General features: G+C 38.2%; 1 protein-coding gene across 2 annotated transcripts; it reads left to right on the top strand.

Moving 5' to 3' along the window:
- The first annotated feature begins 583 nt into the window (after nt 1–583).
- LOC146487309 (acid phosphatase type 7-like) lies at nt 584–18,570 on the top strand. 2 transcript variants are annotated; one of them, XM_085086934.1, is made up of 13 exons: nt 585–742; nt 3,775–3,975; nt 4,653–4,835; nt 5,566–5,591; nt 5,828–5,925; nt 7,639–7,701; nt 8,575–8,689; nt 9,484–9,597; nt 9,959–10,019; nt 10,792–10,859; nt 11,468–11,539; nt 14,038–14,175; nt 17,197–18,570. In XM_085086934.1, exons 1-13 carry the CDS (start codon nt 637–639, stop codon nt 17,278–17,280), a joined length of 1,329 nt encoding a protein of 442 aa, XP_084943060.1. In that variant the 5' UTR covers nt 585–636; the 3' UTR covers nt 17,281–18,570. The 2 variants fall into 2 exon arrangements, with proteins under 2 accessions (XP_084943066.1, XP_084943060.1); XM_085086940.1 differs by lacking the exon at nt 5,566–5,591 and having other exon boundaries at nt 584–742; nt 4,653–4,861.
- Nucleotides 18,571–19,713: the final 1,143 nt, after the last annotated feature.

Below are 19,713 nucleotides of genomic sequence, written 5' to 3'. Positions count from 1 at the left end.
GCTTAGCGGGGATTTTGAATTTGTTTCACAAAGCCTTCCGTGGCCGCACTCTTGCCATCATTCACTCGTCGCGCAATTTTGTTTTAGAAACGAAAAAATAAATAAATGCATCCAGTGAGCAGAGGTTGACCAGCTGCAACTTTTTAAAAAGAATTTTATTTCAATTTCAGTTGTGCTGACGCCAAATATGAATTGTCTTGTAATGAGAAACATAGAGAATTAAATAGAGATGAAGCTCGGGTAGCATAGTTACGAAAGAAGTGTCCCTTTACTGTGTTTATAGTCATGTACCGGAACCTGTACCGCAAGTCCAGTTTTCGTTCTTGTCGTTACACGGTGTTGGTAAAATGCCCGGTCCGATTTTATAGCATATTTGATGAAATTGGACAAAACGTAGATGGTAAAATGTATTTTTACCACAAAAGCCACTACTCAACAATACAACAGAATCGAACGGCAGCGTTTTCAGTTTACTTGCGCCCGCGAACGGATATGCGCAGAAAAATTGCGCAGAACGTTTTTCCGCTCTGAAGACGTCAAACTGCTGAGTCACGAGATTTCCCGCGTGACTCGTTCCAGTCCTCACTGGCTGAAAAACACAACGGAAGGAGAACTCCGAGTGACAAAGAAGCCGTCATGGCGTTGTTGGCGCTGCAGCTAACTTGTTTCGTTTTGTTTGCTTTTGGACGTTTATCTCGAGCTGATGATCCTCAACCTGAACAGATCCATCTTTCAAGTACAGGTAAGAACGCTTAAAGTAATCCAACCTTGAAAGAGGTGAAAAAATTGGTTGATTCTTCGGTGTTGGTCTAACTTCTTTTGCGTGAGTCTTAGTGCTTGACTATTAAATATGTTTGAGTCTTAAAATTTACGCATAATTAATATCTTATGTGGTTCTGTTGGGAAATCTTGCAGAGTTGCTTTGCCTTTCGAGATCATAGCTTATAAGCTTAACCTTACTCTTAGCACGTATGAAGCATCCTTCATTTTCGTGTAAAAGAGCACGTAAAATTAAAATAATATCGATGGATGGGTCATTTACACCGATATTTCACGTTGTTGCATATTACATAACGAACGCAGCATTTTAATAGCGTAAGGCTGTCTTTCAATTGTTACAAATTTTACAAATACAAAGGTGTATGCCCAATCCAAATATCCCGCTATGTTTTTTGTTCGAACTGGTATCAGACATATTTTTGAGGTTAAAATTCCTAGCGTTGCAGTACATGGTGGTCCATAGTTAACAGGAAATCATGTGATGTACATTTAGCATCTGTGTCATAACAAGCTTTTAAAGCAGTTAAAGGGAGTGCAAGATCCATTCTGGTTAAAATTGTAATAAAAAACAAAGTATGAGGTTCATTTCAGTAAATCATAAATTGTTGACCATATCAATAGCAAAATATGAATAATATTATTATAGATATTCTCTTATTAATTAGTAATTGAAGCAGCTTACTATAACATGGATGCATATATAGCATTCTCATATGATATATACCGAACAAGCCATGACAGCTTCAAACAGTGTAACAATAAAACAAAAAATTTTTCTAATGTGGAGTCTAGTTGTGCAGGCATACATGTACTGATGTACCACAAGTTGATCTAGGTCAATGTCTAAAGTCCAGCTCAATCAGATGATCACTGTGACGTGACTAGCAGTCTTAAGTAAATAAATACCAAATTAATAAATAGAAGATATTACATGGCCACACGGAGATACGAATTTCTTTTTGAGTGTTGAAAAATTTTTTGAAATGAGAAGCAAAATTTTGTATCTCCAAGCGGCCATGTAATGTCCTATTTATTATGCAAACACAAATGAAATACCAAACCATTTCACTTTAATATTTTTTGTAATCCTAAAGTAGAACAACGTGTTACAAACCTGATCTATAGCTAGGTCAATGTCTAAAGTCCAGCTCAATCAGATGACCACTGTCACCAGCAGTCTTAAGTAAATAAATATCAAATTAATAAACAGGGGATATTACATGACCACCAGGAGATACGAAATTTCTATTCGAGTGTTGACAAATTTTTCAACATGAGAAGAGAAATTTCATATCTCCAATCAGCCCTATAATGTTCTATTATATTACTGTTCTAATACAAACATGTTGTGTTACAGTCGAACCAGGTCAAGCGTACCCCCCTAGACCCTATTAATGGATCGATTATTTGAAAATTGAACCCATTAGTCGTTTCAAAGAATGCATTCATTTATTCATTGTTAACGCGGATCAATGATCAAATTAAAATTTGCAGAACATAGATCCGCGCTAACAGTAAAAGCAATAGCCTGTAAAATTCAAACTACAGTACATTTGAAACAGCTCGTTCGTTCAAACTGTTCCTGCATGTTGTTGACACATTCATATAATTCCTTATGCAAATTTGGTCATGGCAAGGGCACAAAGTCAAGCGCTTGCAAATGAGTCGGGCTGAAAAATTCCAATTTATCTTTCATGTATAGCATTACCTACCTTGTAGCATGAAAAAGTTTGGTATATATTATTATTTCACCAGACTGTCCATTATACGTCGACGAATAGCGCAACACATGTGCTGCCATTGTCGAAGGTCAACTGAAATGAACATGTTCGCATACTTTTCGCTAAATTAATTTGCATATACCTCAAAAAGAGAACCGTTTATTATAATAAAACGCCAGCTTCCAGTCCTTTTTCATTTTTGTTTTTGAATAACTAACGGAAAAAACGCAAGTGTACAAACGTAAAATGTTCATTTAGTGATCATTAGTGAGTTTAAATTTACGCGACAGAACCCACCGTGCCTGGTTTAAAATGGCGAATTTTCTTTCTGACGGTACGCGTTGACTGCTGTAAATCACGAGAAATCTGCTTTTTGGAAAATCCACTGTTATATAAATCAAGAATTGCCGCTCTGAATATATTGAGAGGAGTTTTTCCCGCGGGCTTTCTGGTTTTCTGGTTTCATGCATTATTTGTACCCTGGTTCGTATAATCCAATCAGAAATCTAATTTTGATTTGAATACTTGAAACGACTAACGGGTTCAATTTTCAAATAATAGATTCATTAATAGAATCTAGGGGGGTACGCTTGACCTGGTTCGACTGTAATAACATTACATGTTGTGTAATACAAACATGTAATGTTCTATTATTGTTCTAATACAAACACAAATGAAATACCGAACCATTTCACTTTAATATTTTTTTGAAGTCCTAAAGTAGAAAAATGTGTCACAACTAAACAATGGAAGAAGTACGTGATCTTAAACGAATGAACGAAATACAAATTTCTTCCTTTTACAAAATTATAAAGGGCTATCCTAAAATAACGGCCCATAGAATTTTAGATTTTAGAAATAAGCCAGCTTTAAGGTGCGATTTATTATGTAACCATAGCAACAGTGATCTTTTCATGTGTGAAGATACATGTAATATGTTATTGTCACGTGAAGATATCATGTTTTTGTGGGAAAGCTCACCTGGTATTTTGTTGGTGTTTATATAATAAATACTTGTTATGGTATGTCATTCATGTTATGCAGTGGCTAATGGACATCTAATGGATGTGGTGTGCCTTACCCTTGGAGACCCAGGAGGGGATATTTGGGTCAAGAAGTCAAAACAGGGGCTCGCTTGTTCATTCCTATAAACGTACCCACTTTGACTTTCTCCTAACTCAACTATCTGCCCCTGGGTCTCCAAGGGTGTGTGTGCCCTTCCATGATTTGATCTTTTGTTCATTTTGACCATTTTCACTTTTTGGGCTTTCAGGAGATCCGACAGAAATGCTAGTCACATGGGTGACATTAACATCTACAAATTTTTCAATTGTGGAGTACAATAAAGCTGGTTTCCCCCTGACAATGCGAGCTTCTGGCAGCATCACTAAATTCCAGGATGGTGGATCAGAGAAGCGTATACTGTACATTCACAGGGTCAAACTTACTGGTCTGGCTCCTGATGTGGTCTACGGTAGGTAGACAAATCCAGGAGATTTAAAAAGGGATCAAAAGTTATAGGGTTGCTGTGTCGGTCAGGGAAAAACATATTGTTTTCAAGGTCAGGAAAAAGTCAGGGAATTTTATATCAAGTTAGGAAACTTGTAAATCCTAATGCAAAGTCAGATCAGAGAAAAGTCAGAGAGTTTGATTTTTGGCCAGCCTGACTGGGTTTGCAAACAAGTTTCCTTGTTGGAAATAGAAGGTAGTAATAGTAGTCTGTAATAATTACCAAATATGAACACCATGCTATACCTACCAAGAGAGAGGGAGGGACAGGGTGGCTAAAACTTGTGAAGAACAAGGTCCAGCAAGTGAACAGATGCGAAATTATCTGACATAAACACGTGAGCTTCTGGTATACCAGCAATTGACTCAATTTTAAACCTAACCTGCAGGTACCTGTGACTATTCTCAGTGGTTTAGTTGTAAATAAAATAATCGTTATGTTCCAGACAAACAGACAAAAAAAACAAAAGGGTGTTCAATTCATTAAGCGTATATTTGTGAAACTGTGTGACCCCCCCCCCCCCCCCACCCCGGGAGTAAATGTACATAAGCACCCCTAGTCTATGGGAGTTTCTCCACCACATCTTCGTACTTTCTGTTGACATTTTTGAATCTATTTAATATGTTTTTTTAATATGTTAGATTATCACTGTGGTGGGAACGATGGCTGGAGTGCAGTATTCACATTCAAAACCTTAAAGTCTGGTGTGAAATGGAGCCCTAGATTTGCTGTTTATGGAGATCTAGGAAGTGTGAATGGTAAATCTTTGAGCTATCTACAGGATGAAACTCAACAGGGACACTTTGATGCTATCCTTCATGTTGGTAAGCTGAAGCGTATAGTGCAAGCTGTGCTTCTTGTCATTGTATGAATTATTAAATTTGTTATTAATTATTATTTATTAACTTATTATTTCAGTGTGCAGTTACATGTAGCATTGAGTAAGAGTGTTGTACTGAGGGACAAAAATTGTCTTTTGGAATAATCTTTTCCAATAAATTTATTGTTTAAGGACGGTGCCTACTATTGTTACTGCGCGTACGTTCTGCGCATCTGGAGATACTCGGGTTTCCTATGGTTAGTGCTCACCAATACAGGGATTTTTTTGCGCGGTTTAAAACTATGCGGAGAAAGCAGAACTTAGCAGGTGCTCTTGGTATCCAAAAAGAAAATTTAGGGTAACCATACATTTTTCAGAGATAATTAAGCTTCTATCTAGGAAAGACTGCCATACATTGCTTTATATTTGGCGCTTTTTGGAAATATTGTTGCTTAATTATCTCTAAAAAAAGGCGTGGTTACCCCCAATTTTCTTTTTGGATTTCAATAGCCCTTGCTAAGATCTGCTTTTCCTGTACAGTTATAAACCGCACAAAGATACTTCTGTATTAGTAGGCACCGTCCTTAATTAGTAATGAAACTTGAATCCAGATTCATGTGAACTCAGAGGATTAGCTAATTAGGCTAATTGAATAGTTAGGTCCAGGGGAATAATCTTTTGTTTCACAATTAATTTTTATTTCTCATGGCAGTCTTATCTGTTTTATTTTGCAGGTGACATGGCCTATGACTTGTATAGTGTAAGATATTTTGCTATAAATATTTCCTTATCTATTTTGTTTTCATCTATTGGGACAGTTAAAAGTCAGTCCTTTAACTGGTAAATGAATTATTTTTCAGAGGCTGATTCTGCATGCTTCATTTAAAAAAAAATGATTTTGCACTAATACAATGTACACTTATTTGTTTCGATGCATGTAATTTTATTAAGATTTTTTTCCTTTAAAATTCTTTTTTGTTGTTGTTGTTAATACAGGATAATGCACGTAGAGGTGATGATTTCATGAACCAAATTCAGCCAGTTGCTGCCTATTTACCATACATGACTTGCCCGGGAAATCATGAAATGACTTTGTAAGTTGTCAGACAATTGAATGAATTGGAAAATTAAATTTTTGAATTTTAATTGGTAAGTTAAAGTGCATTGTAACTGCATTCATAAATGGTTTGGCTTTTGAGATCTGTCAATCTTCACTTGGAATTTCCAATAACTTTCCATGAGTCAGTAACGATGTTTCCTGGAAATGTTCATTTCTTTTCCTTGCGGCAAACTAAAACTTCCATATTTATTGGTTAAACAGTTTTTTAGCTCCCCCCAATGTAGAGAGGGGACAAGTCTGCTTAAAAGGCCATAACAATTGAAGGGTTCAGTACATGACCAACCTACATGTATGTCGTGTTATTTTTTGTTGCAATAAAAACTTATGATTATGGGCAAGATTTCCGTTTTTATTACAAAATGGAGCACAAAGCAGCAGATAACACATTGGAGCAACGTTTCCTAAAGGACTTCAAGGTCACATACAAAAACTCTGGTGAATCTAAGATAAAACAGCAAGAAGTGATCTGAAATGCAACATACAGCTGTAGGTGTCTGGTTATTCCCGGTATAACGATCAACATTCGTTTGCCCAGCAAAAGTGATAGTAAAATGTATGGGGCAGAACCTCGGTATAATGACATTCCCGGTTTAACGATGGGAATGTCGTTGACCGAGCGCAAAATATTTCCGCTTATAATGATAAAATCAATATCACAGACCACAGTGACCTGTATTTTTGGTAACAAACACCTTATGAGCTGTGCAAAATGTTTTTGACATGTTTTAAGGACATTGAAGAATACTCTGGATGTTGTAATTCATTTGATGATCAATTACAAATTTATTAGGTAACGTGCAGTAAAAAGGTGATTATCAGCTTTATCCTGGTATACAATATCTTTAGAAATTTTCCCACAATATCGTTATACCTTGAATTCGGCTATAACGATATCCCGGCGGCCGGGTTAAAGATATAATTTTAACGTTCCCTTGGCATATCATTAAACCGTGGTTGCACTGTATTGTTATGGACGGAGCCCTTCAATCGGCAAACTTTGTTATGACTGTAGTTTACCCTGTCTCTGGGAGAGCTCAAAGGCAAAATGTCAGAAAGATTTTGACTTTTTTTGGTAGACATATTGCAACATTAATTCCCTTCACTGGGAGTTAGAAAATGATTCTAGAATACTGGATGAAAGAACTTTCAGCAACTAGTTTAATTCTTGAAAGGAGCAAGTCATCGATAGACCTGTTGAAGGGCATGATTGGAAACTTAATAAAAGTTTGTCAAACTTTTTCAAGTTGCAATTTATTCCATCCCAGTCCATCTATGGCCAGAGACACTCTCTGACAGTTTTAGTACAGTGCCTGGGGTGGTACATATTTAATTTTAGGTATAAAGGACTGGAAATCCGCATTACACTTTGTAGAGAAGTATAATAATTTTCATTCTCTACGGCACTGTTTTCTAGACAGTACATTTTGATGGTGATTTTAAAATCAATATTTAATATTTATTTAGTGAAACTGTAACATTTATGTAATAAATACTAACTAATTAAAGTACGTAAACGCTTAGTAATTAAATGATAATAAGTTTGGTATTTTTTCTCCCAGCAACTTCTCAAACTAAATAATTTATTTATTTAGTGAAACTGTAACAATTATGTAATAAATACTAACTAATTAAAGTAATTAAACACTTAGTAATCAAATGATATTAAGTTTGGTATTTTTTCTCCCAGCAACTTCTCAAACTACAGAAACAGATTTTCAATGCCAGGAAACACAGAAGGCATCTTCTACAGGTAGAGTTAAAATGAAACACACATCTGCACATACATGTTACTTATCATCATCGTTCCATGCAAAAGTGTTGCACTTAAAATCGTTGTTGCCAATTGTTGCTTGTAACCTACAAAAAAAAGCACGTGGTGTTGCTGGAAACATCACCCTGTAACTTGCAAATTTGTCATGTGTAAACATGTTTTCCTTAGAGATGAACAACATAGTCCATTGAGAGTACTATTAAATTTTAATCTCATCATCTGAAACCACGGCATTCCGATTGCATGGACAGCCTCTCAAAGATAACAACTGGTGTTTGAGTGGATTCGAGATGAGGACAAGTTTGTTTGAATTTTCTTGCAGTGCCTTTTGAAGGGCGTTAATGTCAGGTACAGGGCATATTTCACAAAATACAGTACCTACTTTGGGTGCTGGGTCCTTGTTAGAGAGTGGGCTTCTATTGGATCATTCATGGTATGCTACCACACTGTCTGTTGACTCCTTCAAAATCTCGTTAATAATTCATAAGCCCATTGACCTATCAAATGGTCGATAATACAATGTATGTCACGTGCAGTGACTTTATATCGATAAACCTCCTCCTCGTTAGCATGAGGTGTTTTATCAGCTGATAAAACACTCCTTGTTAGTATGTGGTGTTTTTCTTGTATGCTACATTTAATTTCCAACGTTCACAAAGGCATAATTGTTATGAACTCTATTGACACACGCTTTTCCAGGAATGTTTTTGAAGCCGTTCAAAAAACTCGCAGCACATGTTTTATCAGGTGTAAAACCACTTGGCTGCACCTCGTGGTTTTACACCCGATAAAACACTCCTGCTCGTTTTTTAACATTACTTAATTAATTGCATGTACTGTTTCTTGTTTCAGCTGGAACATTGGACCAGTGCACATCATAAGCATTTCAACCGAAATCTACTTCTTCTTAGAGTATGGAATTGAACAAATTGTTCAACAGTATGATTGGCTGGAAAAAGACCTGAAGGTACAAAGAAGATAATTCAATCTGCAGTCTTGCAGTAGCAGCTCATGTGGTTCCTTATTTGTAAAAGCCAGGGATTTGATAAACGTGAAACTCTCATGTGACCAGGCATTGAGCAAATGTTAGGGTTGGGTTTAGGTTTAGGTTATTGAAGAGAGGAATTATTGGAATTCGCTACGCGAATTTGATGTCATTTCAAAACTCCAAAAATATGTTTGTCTGTCAACAGAAACAAAAAAAATAATTTTCTAGTTTTGTTATAAATTATCACTCCAGTGCAATAAAGTTGCCAATTAGCGCTCTGGCCAGAGACAGAGTAGGTCGGAATGGATTTAAACTTGAAAAATGTTAGTCGAACGTTTTTCAAGTTCTCGCAGTTTTGTTTCCAAAGTGCCACGGAACAGATCACGAGTTGTTCCTTTCAAGAATTGAGTTGACTTCTTTCCTGTCGTTGTGCTAGAATTATTTGGCAGCTGATTGAAGGTCTTATTTCATCATTTTTTAACAAAAGGGGTCAAACACCCCATGATACTTCCCCTTTTAAAAGTTGACAGCGAGTGCAGACAGAAAAAATAGGGCACAGCAAACAGCGAATCGTGACATTTAGAAACATTTTTCTGCCTTTAATTTCATGTACCCCAATTTTATTAGCTCAACCTGAGCTTCAACAGTAATGCTGAACTCAAGCTCTTGAAACATAATTTGATTTTGGAAATGTCATGCAATAAAAGGTACTCAGCGGAGTCTAGTCCCACTGTGTAGTGTGTTCATTGTAAAATTTTATTTCTTTAATAAAGGAAGCATCATCCCCTGAAAACCGGACGTTACGCCCCTGGATCATCACGATGGGTCACAGACCGATGTACTGTTCTAATACCGATGGTGATGACTGCACCAAGTATGAAAGTGTGGTATGTGGGGTTTAGCAGAATACGATAATGTAAATTTCTCGCTTAAAAAAACCGAGAATCGAACAGCACTATGTTAATTTACTTCCCAAAACTCATTAATAATTCATAAGCCCATTGACCTGTCAAATGGTCGATTAAAACTAGCTCTGCTAAATTGGATGCCCCTGGATAAATATTGAATTAAATAAAAATAAATAAAAACATCACGTGCAGTGGTTTTGAGACCCGATGCGCGACATAAATTGACTGTAAGGTTGAGAGAAGTCCTTGAAAATGCTGTTGTTGTTGAATGGTAGTTTAACATTCTGGAATTGACAAAGAGATCCTCAGAATTAAGTTTAACGACTTTGGTTTGTTGTAGGTACGCACTGGAATCACGTCAAAACACTTGTTTGGTTTGGAAGACCTATTCTACAAATACGGTAAGGGCAAATTATTATTTATATGCACCGGGCATAATGGACCTTCAGTCGCGTCTGGAATGACTGTTTTCATTAATTAAATACAGTTTTAAGTACATCTAGTTTGAATCTTCCCCAGACACCAATAGCCCATTTTACAGTGGTGTGCTTAGTGACCTGGCCTTGGATTGGAAGCGAGGCTGGGGTGACTGTTTTGTTCTGTTCCCAAACTTTTCTCAGTAATCAATAGTCCTTTCGAAGCTCTTAACTAAAGAAACCAGATATATGTTTGTTTGTTTTTTTTTTTGTTTTTTTTTTTTTTTTGCACTGAGTTGTTAAGGTAATTTCACCACCCCGAAAGAGATTCAAGAGCTGACGTTTTGTCGCTCTGGTCTCGAATCTTTTACGGCGGCCAAATTAGCTCATCAATTTAGTGGATAATTGTTAATTATCCTGCAAAATCGCGCGGAATATCGCCTGATACTTTACCCATCGAGGCCGAGGGCCGAGTTGGTTCCGCAACGCAATGATAACAAAACACAGTTTTATTACAGCAAATCTGGAGAAGATGTTTATTTTTACCATTTTTTCTCCCCGACATGCGAAGTTACGTATATCGCAGGATATCTGCGGACGACGAATATTCGGTGGACCACGACCATATTGGACAGTGTTACAAGCGACGCAGCACCACTCCCTCACAGTTGAGGTTCAGAAAATAGCATGCTTCATGTACCGGAAAGTCGTATTAGTTTGCGAAACCGTAATAATATCCATTTATTTGTCTCCTCAGGGGTTGATCTTTGCTTTTGGGCTCATGAACATTCTTACGAACGACTCTTCCCGATCTACAACAGAAAGGCAAGTTTAGTTACCCTGTTCATGGACCGCCCCCTGTTTGGCAAGTGAAGCATTTGTTTCACCTGGCAGAGCAAGTGTATAGCGTCTGCAACGAGACAGCTGAGAGAATTCCGCGGTGGATCTTGCTTCCGATCATTATTTTCATCCCTGAAAATGCCTGGGCAATATGCATACAAACACATTTTACCGTCTTTCCCTTCAGCTTTCCTGTTGAAAAATTTCCTTTAAACAAATCGACGGCAGTTTTCTATTTTATATACTCTTATCTAGACCATAGAATGACGTCAAAAATATTGAAAACTCAAATGGAACTGCCAAGTTTTGAAGTTTTATGGTCTATAACAGTATAGACCATAGAAAACTACCGTTCATTTGTTTTTTTTGTTTTTTGTTTTTTTTGTTTTTTTACGATTACACGGAAAAAGTATGAACGGAATTGGCTTTATTTTCCGTTGAGAAAGCGCGCACGTGACATCTGACGTCGTTTTTGTTGTCTGACTGTACTCATAGGCAATAGCTACAAGCCAATCAGCGCGCGGGAATTTTGACAGTTATTGTAAAAAGTATCTTGAATCACTCAGTCACTGTGGTTGTATTCTTTTCCGTAGGTATACAATGGGTCAAAAGAAGCACCATATACCAATCCACGCGCCCCAGTTCATGTCACTACCGGATCAGCGGTATGTTCAGTGAGAACTATATGATAGACATCACAACTAACTTTAATTCTTACTAAAACACAAATAATTCCGTCAAACTTGAAGTCGTATGAAAATGACAAAAAGGTCTGTCTTATATAAAGCACCCAAATTCAGGGTTAGGTGCATTTCTGGAAATAAGTGTGTTTAGTTAGGTGAAAGAGACCCCAAACCATTAATGCGTTAACAGGGGAGCAGGGATGACACAGTGGTGAGAGCACTTGCCTCCCACCAAGGTGGCCCGGGTTCGATTCCCGGACTCGACATCATATGTGGGTTGAATTTGTTGTTGGTTCTCGTCCCTGCTCCGAGGGTTTTTCTCTGGGTTCTCTGGTTTTCCTCCCTCCAAACCAACATTTTCAAACTCCAATTCGATCTGGAATCCGAGGGCCACAGGTTTGTCAGTCGTCAGACTGTTAAGTGTCATCCTCGTTAAACAAAGTTGATTGATTGATTGATTGATTGATTGATTGATTGATTGATTGATTGATTGATTGATTGATTGATTGATTGATTGATTGATTGATTGATTGATTGATTGATTGATTGATTGATTGATTGATTGATTGATTGATTGATTGATTGATTGATTGATTGATTGATTGATTGATTGATTGATTGATTGATTGATTGATTGATTGATTGATTGATTTACAATAACAGTAACAATCAAATATCACACGAAAATCTTTTCCCCTAATGTAACAAATCGAACAAGAAACAAAGGGATCGCAAGGCACTAACTTAAAGTCTCACTCTCCCTATGTGGCCCACGCGGCCGGCGCTTAAGGACAGTGCCTTCTTTTGTCACTGCGCATACGTTCTGCGCATCTCGAGATACTCGGGTTTCCTATAGGTGGTGCCTACTAATAAAGGGATATTTTGCGCAGTTTAAAACTATGTGGAGAAAGCAGAACTTAGCAAGTGCTCTTGGTACAGTGGAACCTCGATTTAACGAAGTCGCTGGGGACCGGCCAAATTTGTTCGTTAAATCGAGGGTTCGTTATATCGAACACCTCGATATAACGAACTTGAGGGGAAACGACCAAACTGTTCGTTATATCGAGGTCATAGTTAATGATTGATTTTCAACACAGGTGACTTCTGTCACGCAATTCAATGCAATTTTCGTCAGCCAGAAGTGCCGCGTTTTGAGAAAACGCGCAGCTTTTGTTTACAGAGAAACGACACTTTCAGAGTAGCGATTTAAAAGTGTTGACATTGTAATTCGTTATATCGAGGTAGATTTTACGTTTAGGCTTCCGGATTATGTTCGCTATATCGAAGAATTCGTTATATCGAGGTTCTATTCCATACATTTTACTGTAACTTTGACCGGGACATAGAATATCGTTCGTTATATCTAGCACTTCGTTAAATAGAGGTTCGTTAAATCGAGGTTCCACTGTATCCAAAAAGAAAATTTGGGGTAACCACGCATTTTTCAGAGATAATAAAGCTTCAACTTGGAAAAAAAACGCCAAACATTGCTTTGTACTTTACTGTTTTTTAGAATAATTGTTGCTAAATTATCTCTAAAAAATACATGGTTACCCCCAATTTTCGTTTGGGATTTCAATAGCCCTTGCTAAGATCTGCTTTCCCCGCAAAGTCATAAACTACACAAAAATACTTCATTATTAGTGGGCACCGTCCTTAACACTTTTTCTGTTGTATGAAGCAACTGCTAGTAACTTCCCCCTGGATGGGATGCTTGTCCATCGCAGGGTTACCCCCAGCAGTATGTCGCTAATACCTATTTATACACCGGGATGAAGAGACAAGTAATACAGAGACCAAACCTAGCCTCGAACTACCGAACCCCAGATCATCCGACCGTCCGATCGAAAGTCCAAAGCGCTAACCACTACACCACCGCGCCTCCGAGTAAGGCATTAAAGTCATTGACGCTCAAGAATTCTCCCGAAGCGTTTTTGCAAATGCCATACCCCTCCCCCCCCCCTTTCTACCTCAGTTGTTTACGATCTTGTAGTGATTTGACAACTGAAGTTGTCAGTAGCTAGGCCATGCTGCTTGCATGCTATAACTTTCTGTTCAAGTTGATTCACGGCTGCCAACAGCTCCTTTCCTACTTAATCCTATTGTATTAAGGCGATCGAAATGGAGTACTTAAGTGATTATTTCTGTCCTCGAAGTTCCCCGGGCTTGAAAGCCCGGTGAAGGAAATTTGAAAATCTTTGGCGTCGGCGGAAACTCTGAAATAAATCGCCAGCGCTTTAACCAACTGAGTACGAGGTCAGCTGGGAGCTGGTCGGGGGAATTAAGGTATTTAATGCGCGGCAAAGGGGATATACAAGTACTGCAAACTGTGTGAGCCGCGTAGCACCCATGTAACGCGATAGAAATGGAATGAAGTTATTTGTTGAGAGCTCAATAAATAATTTCATTCCATTTCCATCACATTACATGGGTGCTAGGCGGCTCACACACTTCATGTATTAAGACTCCTTCTCTTTCAGGGCTGTCAAGAAGATCATGATCCATTTGTAAAAGATTATCCTCCTTGGACAGCTTTTCGCTCGGATGATTATGGTTACACTCGAATGACCGTCTACAACAACACTCACTTGTATATGGAGCAAGTCAGTGTGGATCTGGTAAGAGAAACAACTTCTCTTAGGTTTGAACAAACGCTTACCTGATAAAGGGAGCTTCTTCCCGGATGGGATAACCATATGGAACAATTTGTATATGTAATAGGACTACGTGCTGTCCAATTTGGAAATAATTGGATGAGAAAAAATCGGCCGAGTCCAATTTGGCAGTCCGAAGAATTTTTTGAATCCAAGTATTTCCAAATTGGACAAGCATGTAGTCGTATTACCTATCAATTATATTGTGTATTATTTAAGGGTAAAAAATAATGCTGATTTTGTCAGGAATATATTATTTCAAAATGTCTTCGGTATCCAAATTAATAGTCAACTTAGGGACCGTTCGTTTTTTATGAGCATGGGGGGGCTGGTGGGATTTAGGGGGGGGCCACGAGAAAAAAAATGGCACTAAAGGGGGGGGGCTACCAAAAAAAATTGGGTGAAAGAGGGGGGGGTCACCAGCAATAATTGGCTAATAGAGGAAATTGAAAGTGGCTCAACAGAGAAACAGATGAAGAAATTGAATATTATTTCAATTATATTTAATTAATACGATTTTCCTAACCACTTTTAATTTGTTTTACATACTGAGGTCGAAATCTGCATTTCATATTAACAACAACTGAGGAAATGACGCATATCTGTTGGAAAAGCAATAATGAATATAAACTGAAGTAGACACCTATGTTTGTACAAGTTCAAATTAATATAAAAACGTAACAGTCTTACTATTGAATCATCCGTGGGGGAGTAGTTTTCTATTAAGTTGTTGTACTCAGAACTATATCAATAGATTGTTTAATGTTCTGTTTAATAGTACTCACTTTTATAAAGACTGTTGATTAGTAAATTATTTGAACCCAGGAGTATCAGTAGACTCAGTAGTATGCCTAGTGTGAACATCCAGATTAGTTTTTAATAATAGAACTGTTGTTGGTGACTTCAGTTGACGGTAAATCTGAGCCGTAGGCCATCTTCAGAAAAGCTTGTAACTGTCATTTTTAATAGCAGTACTTTAATATCCAGGCATGTAGGAGGGGGGGGGGGGGGGGGGGTTCGAGGGGTTCGAACGAACCCCCTTTGAGGATCAATAATGGCGGAAGAAAAAGCACAATGAGGAGGTTGAACAACTACATGAGGTGTACCATGCGAGAGAGTAGAATGTCCGCCCTGGTTCTAATGCATATCAAATATGATATGCCTGTCAATCTTGACGAGATAGTCAATTTGTTTCAAGGCCTACACCCGAGAATGATGCAGTTTACCAGCTTGGTGTATAACTATCAGCAGATCGAATAGCTATCAGAACTTGACAGGGCGCGGAATGTACATTGAACTTTCTTGTTTAAGTTGAGACAATTATGCCGCAGAAATGATGTATATAGCTTAAAAAGCTGCTGTAAAACAAATTTGTGATTTGCCTAAAATGGGTCTCAAAATGCAGGAAATGAGGTTTCTGGGAACCTAGATTTTCAAAAATTTCCGGGGGAGCATGCCCCCGGACCCCCCCAGTAACAGCGCCTCCGGCACTCAACAAACACCCCTATCTAACCCTTAACTACGCGCCTGATATCTGTGTGTCCGCTGTTTCTTTTTCTGTTTAATATGACTCGTAATCGTTGATTGGTATGCTTCGATCCGTATTTTGTTAGATCTGTACGTGTATTAATTGTTTCTACTCGAAGGGGAGTAGTTTCACGTTAAACATTTGCTTGATTAATTTTTATAGTTCCTCTAAGAATCTAAATGGAAATTTAGGGTTTGCCGTTGCCGTAAACGTGTTGCTATCTACAAAACGTTTTTTTTAAAAAAGAGAAATCTTTACCTAAGCAGAGAACGGTAACTTTTTAATAGTACTTTAAAGAAATCACAGTAACAATTACGTTTATCTTTGATATAAACAGTACATTAACATAAGCGTTTTGCTAAAGTTAGGAGTATGATTTGTTTCTGGTTGGGCGGGAGGGGGGGGGGTCATCAGAAAAAATAGTCCTGCTTGGGGGGGGGGGGGCCATGTTAAAAAAAATTGCATGCTAGGGGGGGGTCATACAGTTTTGTAGTGGCAATTAACCAAATCCCACCAGCCCCCCCATGCTCATAAAAAATGAACGGTCCCTTAATTTGGATCGGTATCTGAATTAACAAATAATACAATGGTTGCTTGAATGGGATTTCTGACTAGCAATATAATTAACCAGCAAATGTCCTGGATCAAACTTCTTTAAATAGATTTAAGAAAGCTTTGGTATAATGTATCAAACACGCGGAAGAGTGTTTCCTCCGATTTCCAAACACCGAGAAGTGGATTGAAAAATGAGGTGCAGCCGAGTTTTTTTTTAACCAACTTCGAGGTGTTTGGAAATCGCATTAAACGCTCTTTTGAGTGTTTGGTATATCTTCTCAAACCATAAGTAATAATTGGAGAAATTCCGGCAAAGCCAAAGTTCACCAACTTAAAGATGTTTGGAAGTACAACTGTATTTGATAAACTTATAGGGAAATCTATCGTAGATAGTCGAAAGCTATTCTGATCCTCCTCTTGAAATATGGAATAGCTTTGGTGAAATGATAGGAAACGTTCGCAATATCTTCGGACAATCCGTGGAAGTTTACGGAATGTCGTCGGAAGGTATTTTTCTAAACACTACTGTTCAAAATTTGGGAGTGCGTTCGATGATCTCGATTTCAGGCTCTCCATCACTTTTGCTAAGTTGGTGATGATGCCATTCGCCCCGCAAAATCTGCGGGGTATGCCAGATACGCGTCCCATGATCCATTCATTCGTTTATTGTCCCATACAATCTCGACTCCAATCTGTATTAGGAGCGCGTTCTTTCTATATCGGACGCAAAAATTGGTGTCGTTTTTATGGTAAACATAATCATGATGTCGCTATTTCCTTGCACTGTTGTTGTTATATATAGCTTCCCTGAAGTCCTGCAATCGAGAGTTGCATTTATCACTCTTTTTATCCGCTCGATTTATCCTGGACTTTTGCCTTGTTTTTTTGTTTTTTTAAACCAGGGAGGAAAAGTTATTGACGAAGTGTGGATGATCAAAGATGTACATGGACCAGAAGCCTGGGATGCAAAGAAAATGAGGAATTGAAATCAACGCAGAACAGCAAGTAGTTAGCTATATACAGTTGATTAGCTTGGGCGCCTTCATTAAACATATCTGGTAACACGAGTCCACGATCCATTTGACCAGCGGTCAGAAGCCGGCCGCTGGTCGACGGGACCGTGGGCTTGTTTGGCTAGATTGCTGTTGAATAGGAGCGCTGATTTCCAATGGATTGTTCGTACATAGTACGTTCCTATGGCAATTCTTGTTTTCAGTATTAACCATGAAATTCGATTTGGACCCTCCTTACAATTAGGAATCTGACAGGGCCATTTCACTCAGCGCTTCGTCAAAGTTTTTCAGTCTCGGTTTAATGATGGCAATAACGCAAAGTTAACTTTGAACAAAGAAGAACGTTTATTTGGAATCTTTAATTACCCCATGCCATTATTGAAGAAATTTAACTACGCGCTCTTATTCATCAGATGAAGTATATATACACCAGGGCCCGGTTGTTTGAAAGCCGATCAGTAAGGCTAATCCACGATTAAAAGTTAACCGAGGTTTTCATCTCGCTAATTAAAGACGATTTTAAAGGCTAAAGAAACGTCTAAGGCAAAACTAAGGGACAAAAACCTTTTGGACGAATCCTTACAGATTAGTAAATATACTCGAATCAAAGTTCACGTTAACCCAGGATTAGCTTCATTGGGCTTGGAACAACTGGGCCCAGGAAACCTAACGAAGAAGTATTGCTCCTCTCCGATTCTATAATCAAAATTAAATTTGAATACTGCGTTGAAAAATCAGGTGTCAAGGACAACAGTTAATCATTTTGAGTAGCAGCTACCACATGAATGCAATCTTTTTGTCTTTTTTTTAAATTTAATTTAACTTGTGAGTAGTGTTATGATTTGCATGTAAGAAAAAATCGCTGAGATATGTAAGGGTAATATTGTGATAACAACCAGTAGTAATCAAAGATTAGGGAGTGCGTTCGATGATCTCGATCCCAGGCTCTCTCTCCTTTGCCAAGTTGGTGATAATGTCATCCGCCCGTGCAAAATCTGCGGGGGGTGCCAGATACGCGTCCCAAGATCCATTCATTCGTTGATCGACTGTCCCATACAATCTCGACTCCAATCTGTATTAAAAGTGCGTTCTTACAACTAGGTTGAATGCAATAATAGCACTGTTGACACTGTATTGGAATAACAATAGGATTGTAATGTCTTTGTGTTAGTGCAAAAGTGTAGCAAGTATTGTATGTCTTTGCTTAACTGCAATTAAAAAAATGAATTTATATCAAAATACACAACATTTTAATCACCAAGAGTTTGCTTACAACAAAGGACATTTGGATGAACGGAGTGTTCAAACGGTTTCAACGCCTATTCAACATTTTCAAGAACAAAGGAAATGTTGAAGTGATGTTGAATGAAAGTTTAAACCAATTTAAATTTGATTCAACACACTTTCAACAATGTTGAACGACCTATTCAAACGCCCCCAACCTTTGGTTCAACAACTGTGCTGAACGCATGTTGAAGCAAATGTTGAAACCGTTTAAACGGGCTTCATCTCACATTCCAAAAGCCAATCCTCGTCCTACAATTATCGCCTAAACTATTGGGAAGAATGCTAAGTTTTGCCTTGCCTTCTTGTTCCCTCCCTCCCCTCCCTCCCCTGTATCAATGTTGAGGTTCAACTTTAAATCTTTACGCATTATTTGTCGTGGGGGAGTTCAACATTGAACAGGGAAGTGAGGGAAACAACAAACAAAGGCCTACACAAACGTAAATAATAAAAATTGCTATACCGGGTTTGTTTGCTAACATTCCCAACAGAAATTGGCGATGATTGTAGACTTAGGTTGGAGCACGTTAATCGGCCTCTGGTTGCCCAGTCGGGTTTGACAAAATGGCGTCCGTATTTTAGGCCCCTCCCTCACGTATACGTTTGCGTTCGTAAAAGTATACAAAGTTTTCTGTCCACACGTAAACGATGGTCCCCCAACATATCGTTTACGCTTATCCACACGTAAACGATAGGAAAGTGGAAAATGCATGTCTTAAGAATAAAATGAGGCAGCCTGGGAACCAGAATTGCCATGGAATCTTGACTGAGCATGCGTACATGCTCTGTGACATAAGCGTTTACAAGTTGTGTTGTCCACACGACAGTAGATAAACGTGCATTTTTGTGCGTTTAAAAATTTATCCACTCTGGCGGACGTTTTCGAAAATATCCCTTTACAGAGATCGTTTACGTGTGGACGGAAGGCCTAAACGCACAAAAAAATATACGTTTACGAACGTTAACGTGTGGACGGGGCCTTAGTTATTTTATACTGTTCCTCTTCATATCATCTCTCAACTGATCAACATTTCTCAACTTCGTTTCCAGGGTCTCTCCTCTTTCCGTTCCCTGGAGAGAGTAGAGGAGAGACTGGGAACGAGCTTGAGCATTTCTTACCAC

This window comes from Pavona decussata, unplaced genomic scaffold, assembly GCF_977016875.1.
Source record: "Pavona decussata unplaced genomic scaffold, jaPavDecu1.1 SCAFFOLD_16, whole genome shotgun sequence".
Taxonomy (NCBI): Eukaryota; Metazoa; Cnidaria; class Anthozoa; order Scleractinia; family Agariciidae; genus Pavona; species Pavona decussata.
Note: the sequence above shows the minus strand (reverse complement) of the source record. Positions and strands in the feature narration are given on the sequence as shown.

Bases quoted from the DNA above. Each gene is read 5' to 3' on its own strand.
- LOC146487309 (XM_085086940.1), top strand. From the start codon at position 637: ATGGCGTTGTTGGCGCTGCAGCTAACTTGTTTCGTTTTGTTTGCTTTT. The intron at 7,702-8,574 runs GTAGAGTTAAAA...TTCTTGTTTCAG, and splicing joins ACAGAAGGCATCTTCTACAG to CTGGAACATTGGACCAGTGC. The intron at 14,176-17,196 runs GTAAGAGAAACA...TTTTTAAACCAG, and splicing joins AGCAAGTCAGTGTGGATCTG to GGAGGAAAAGTTATTGACGA.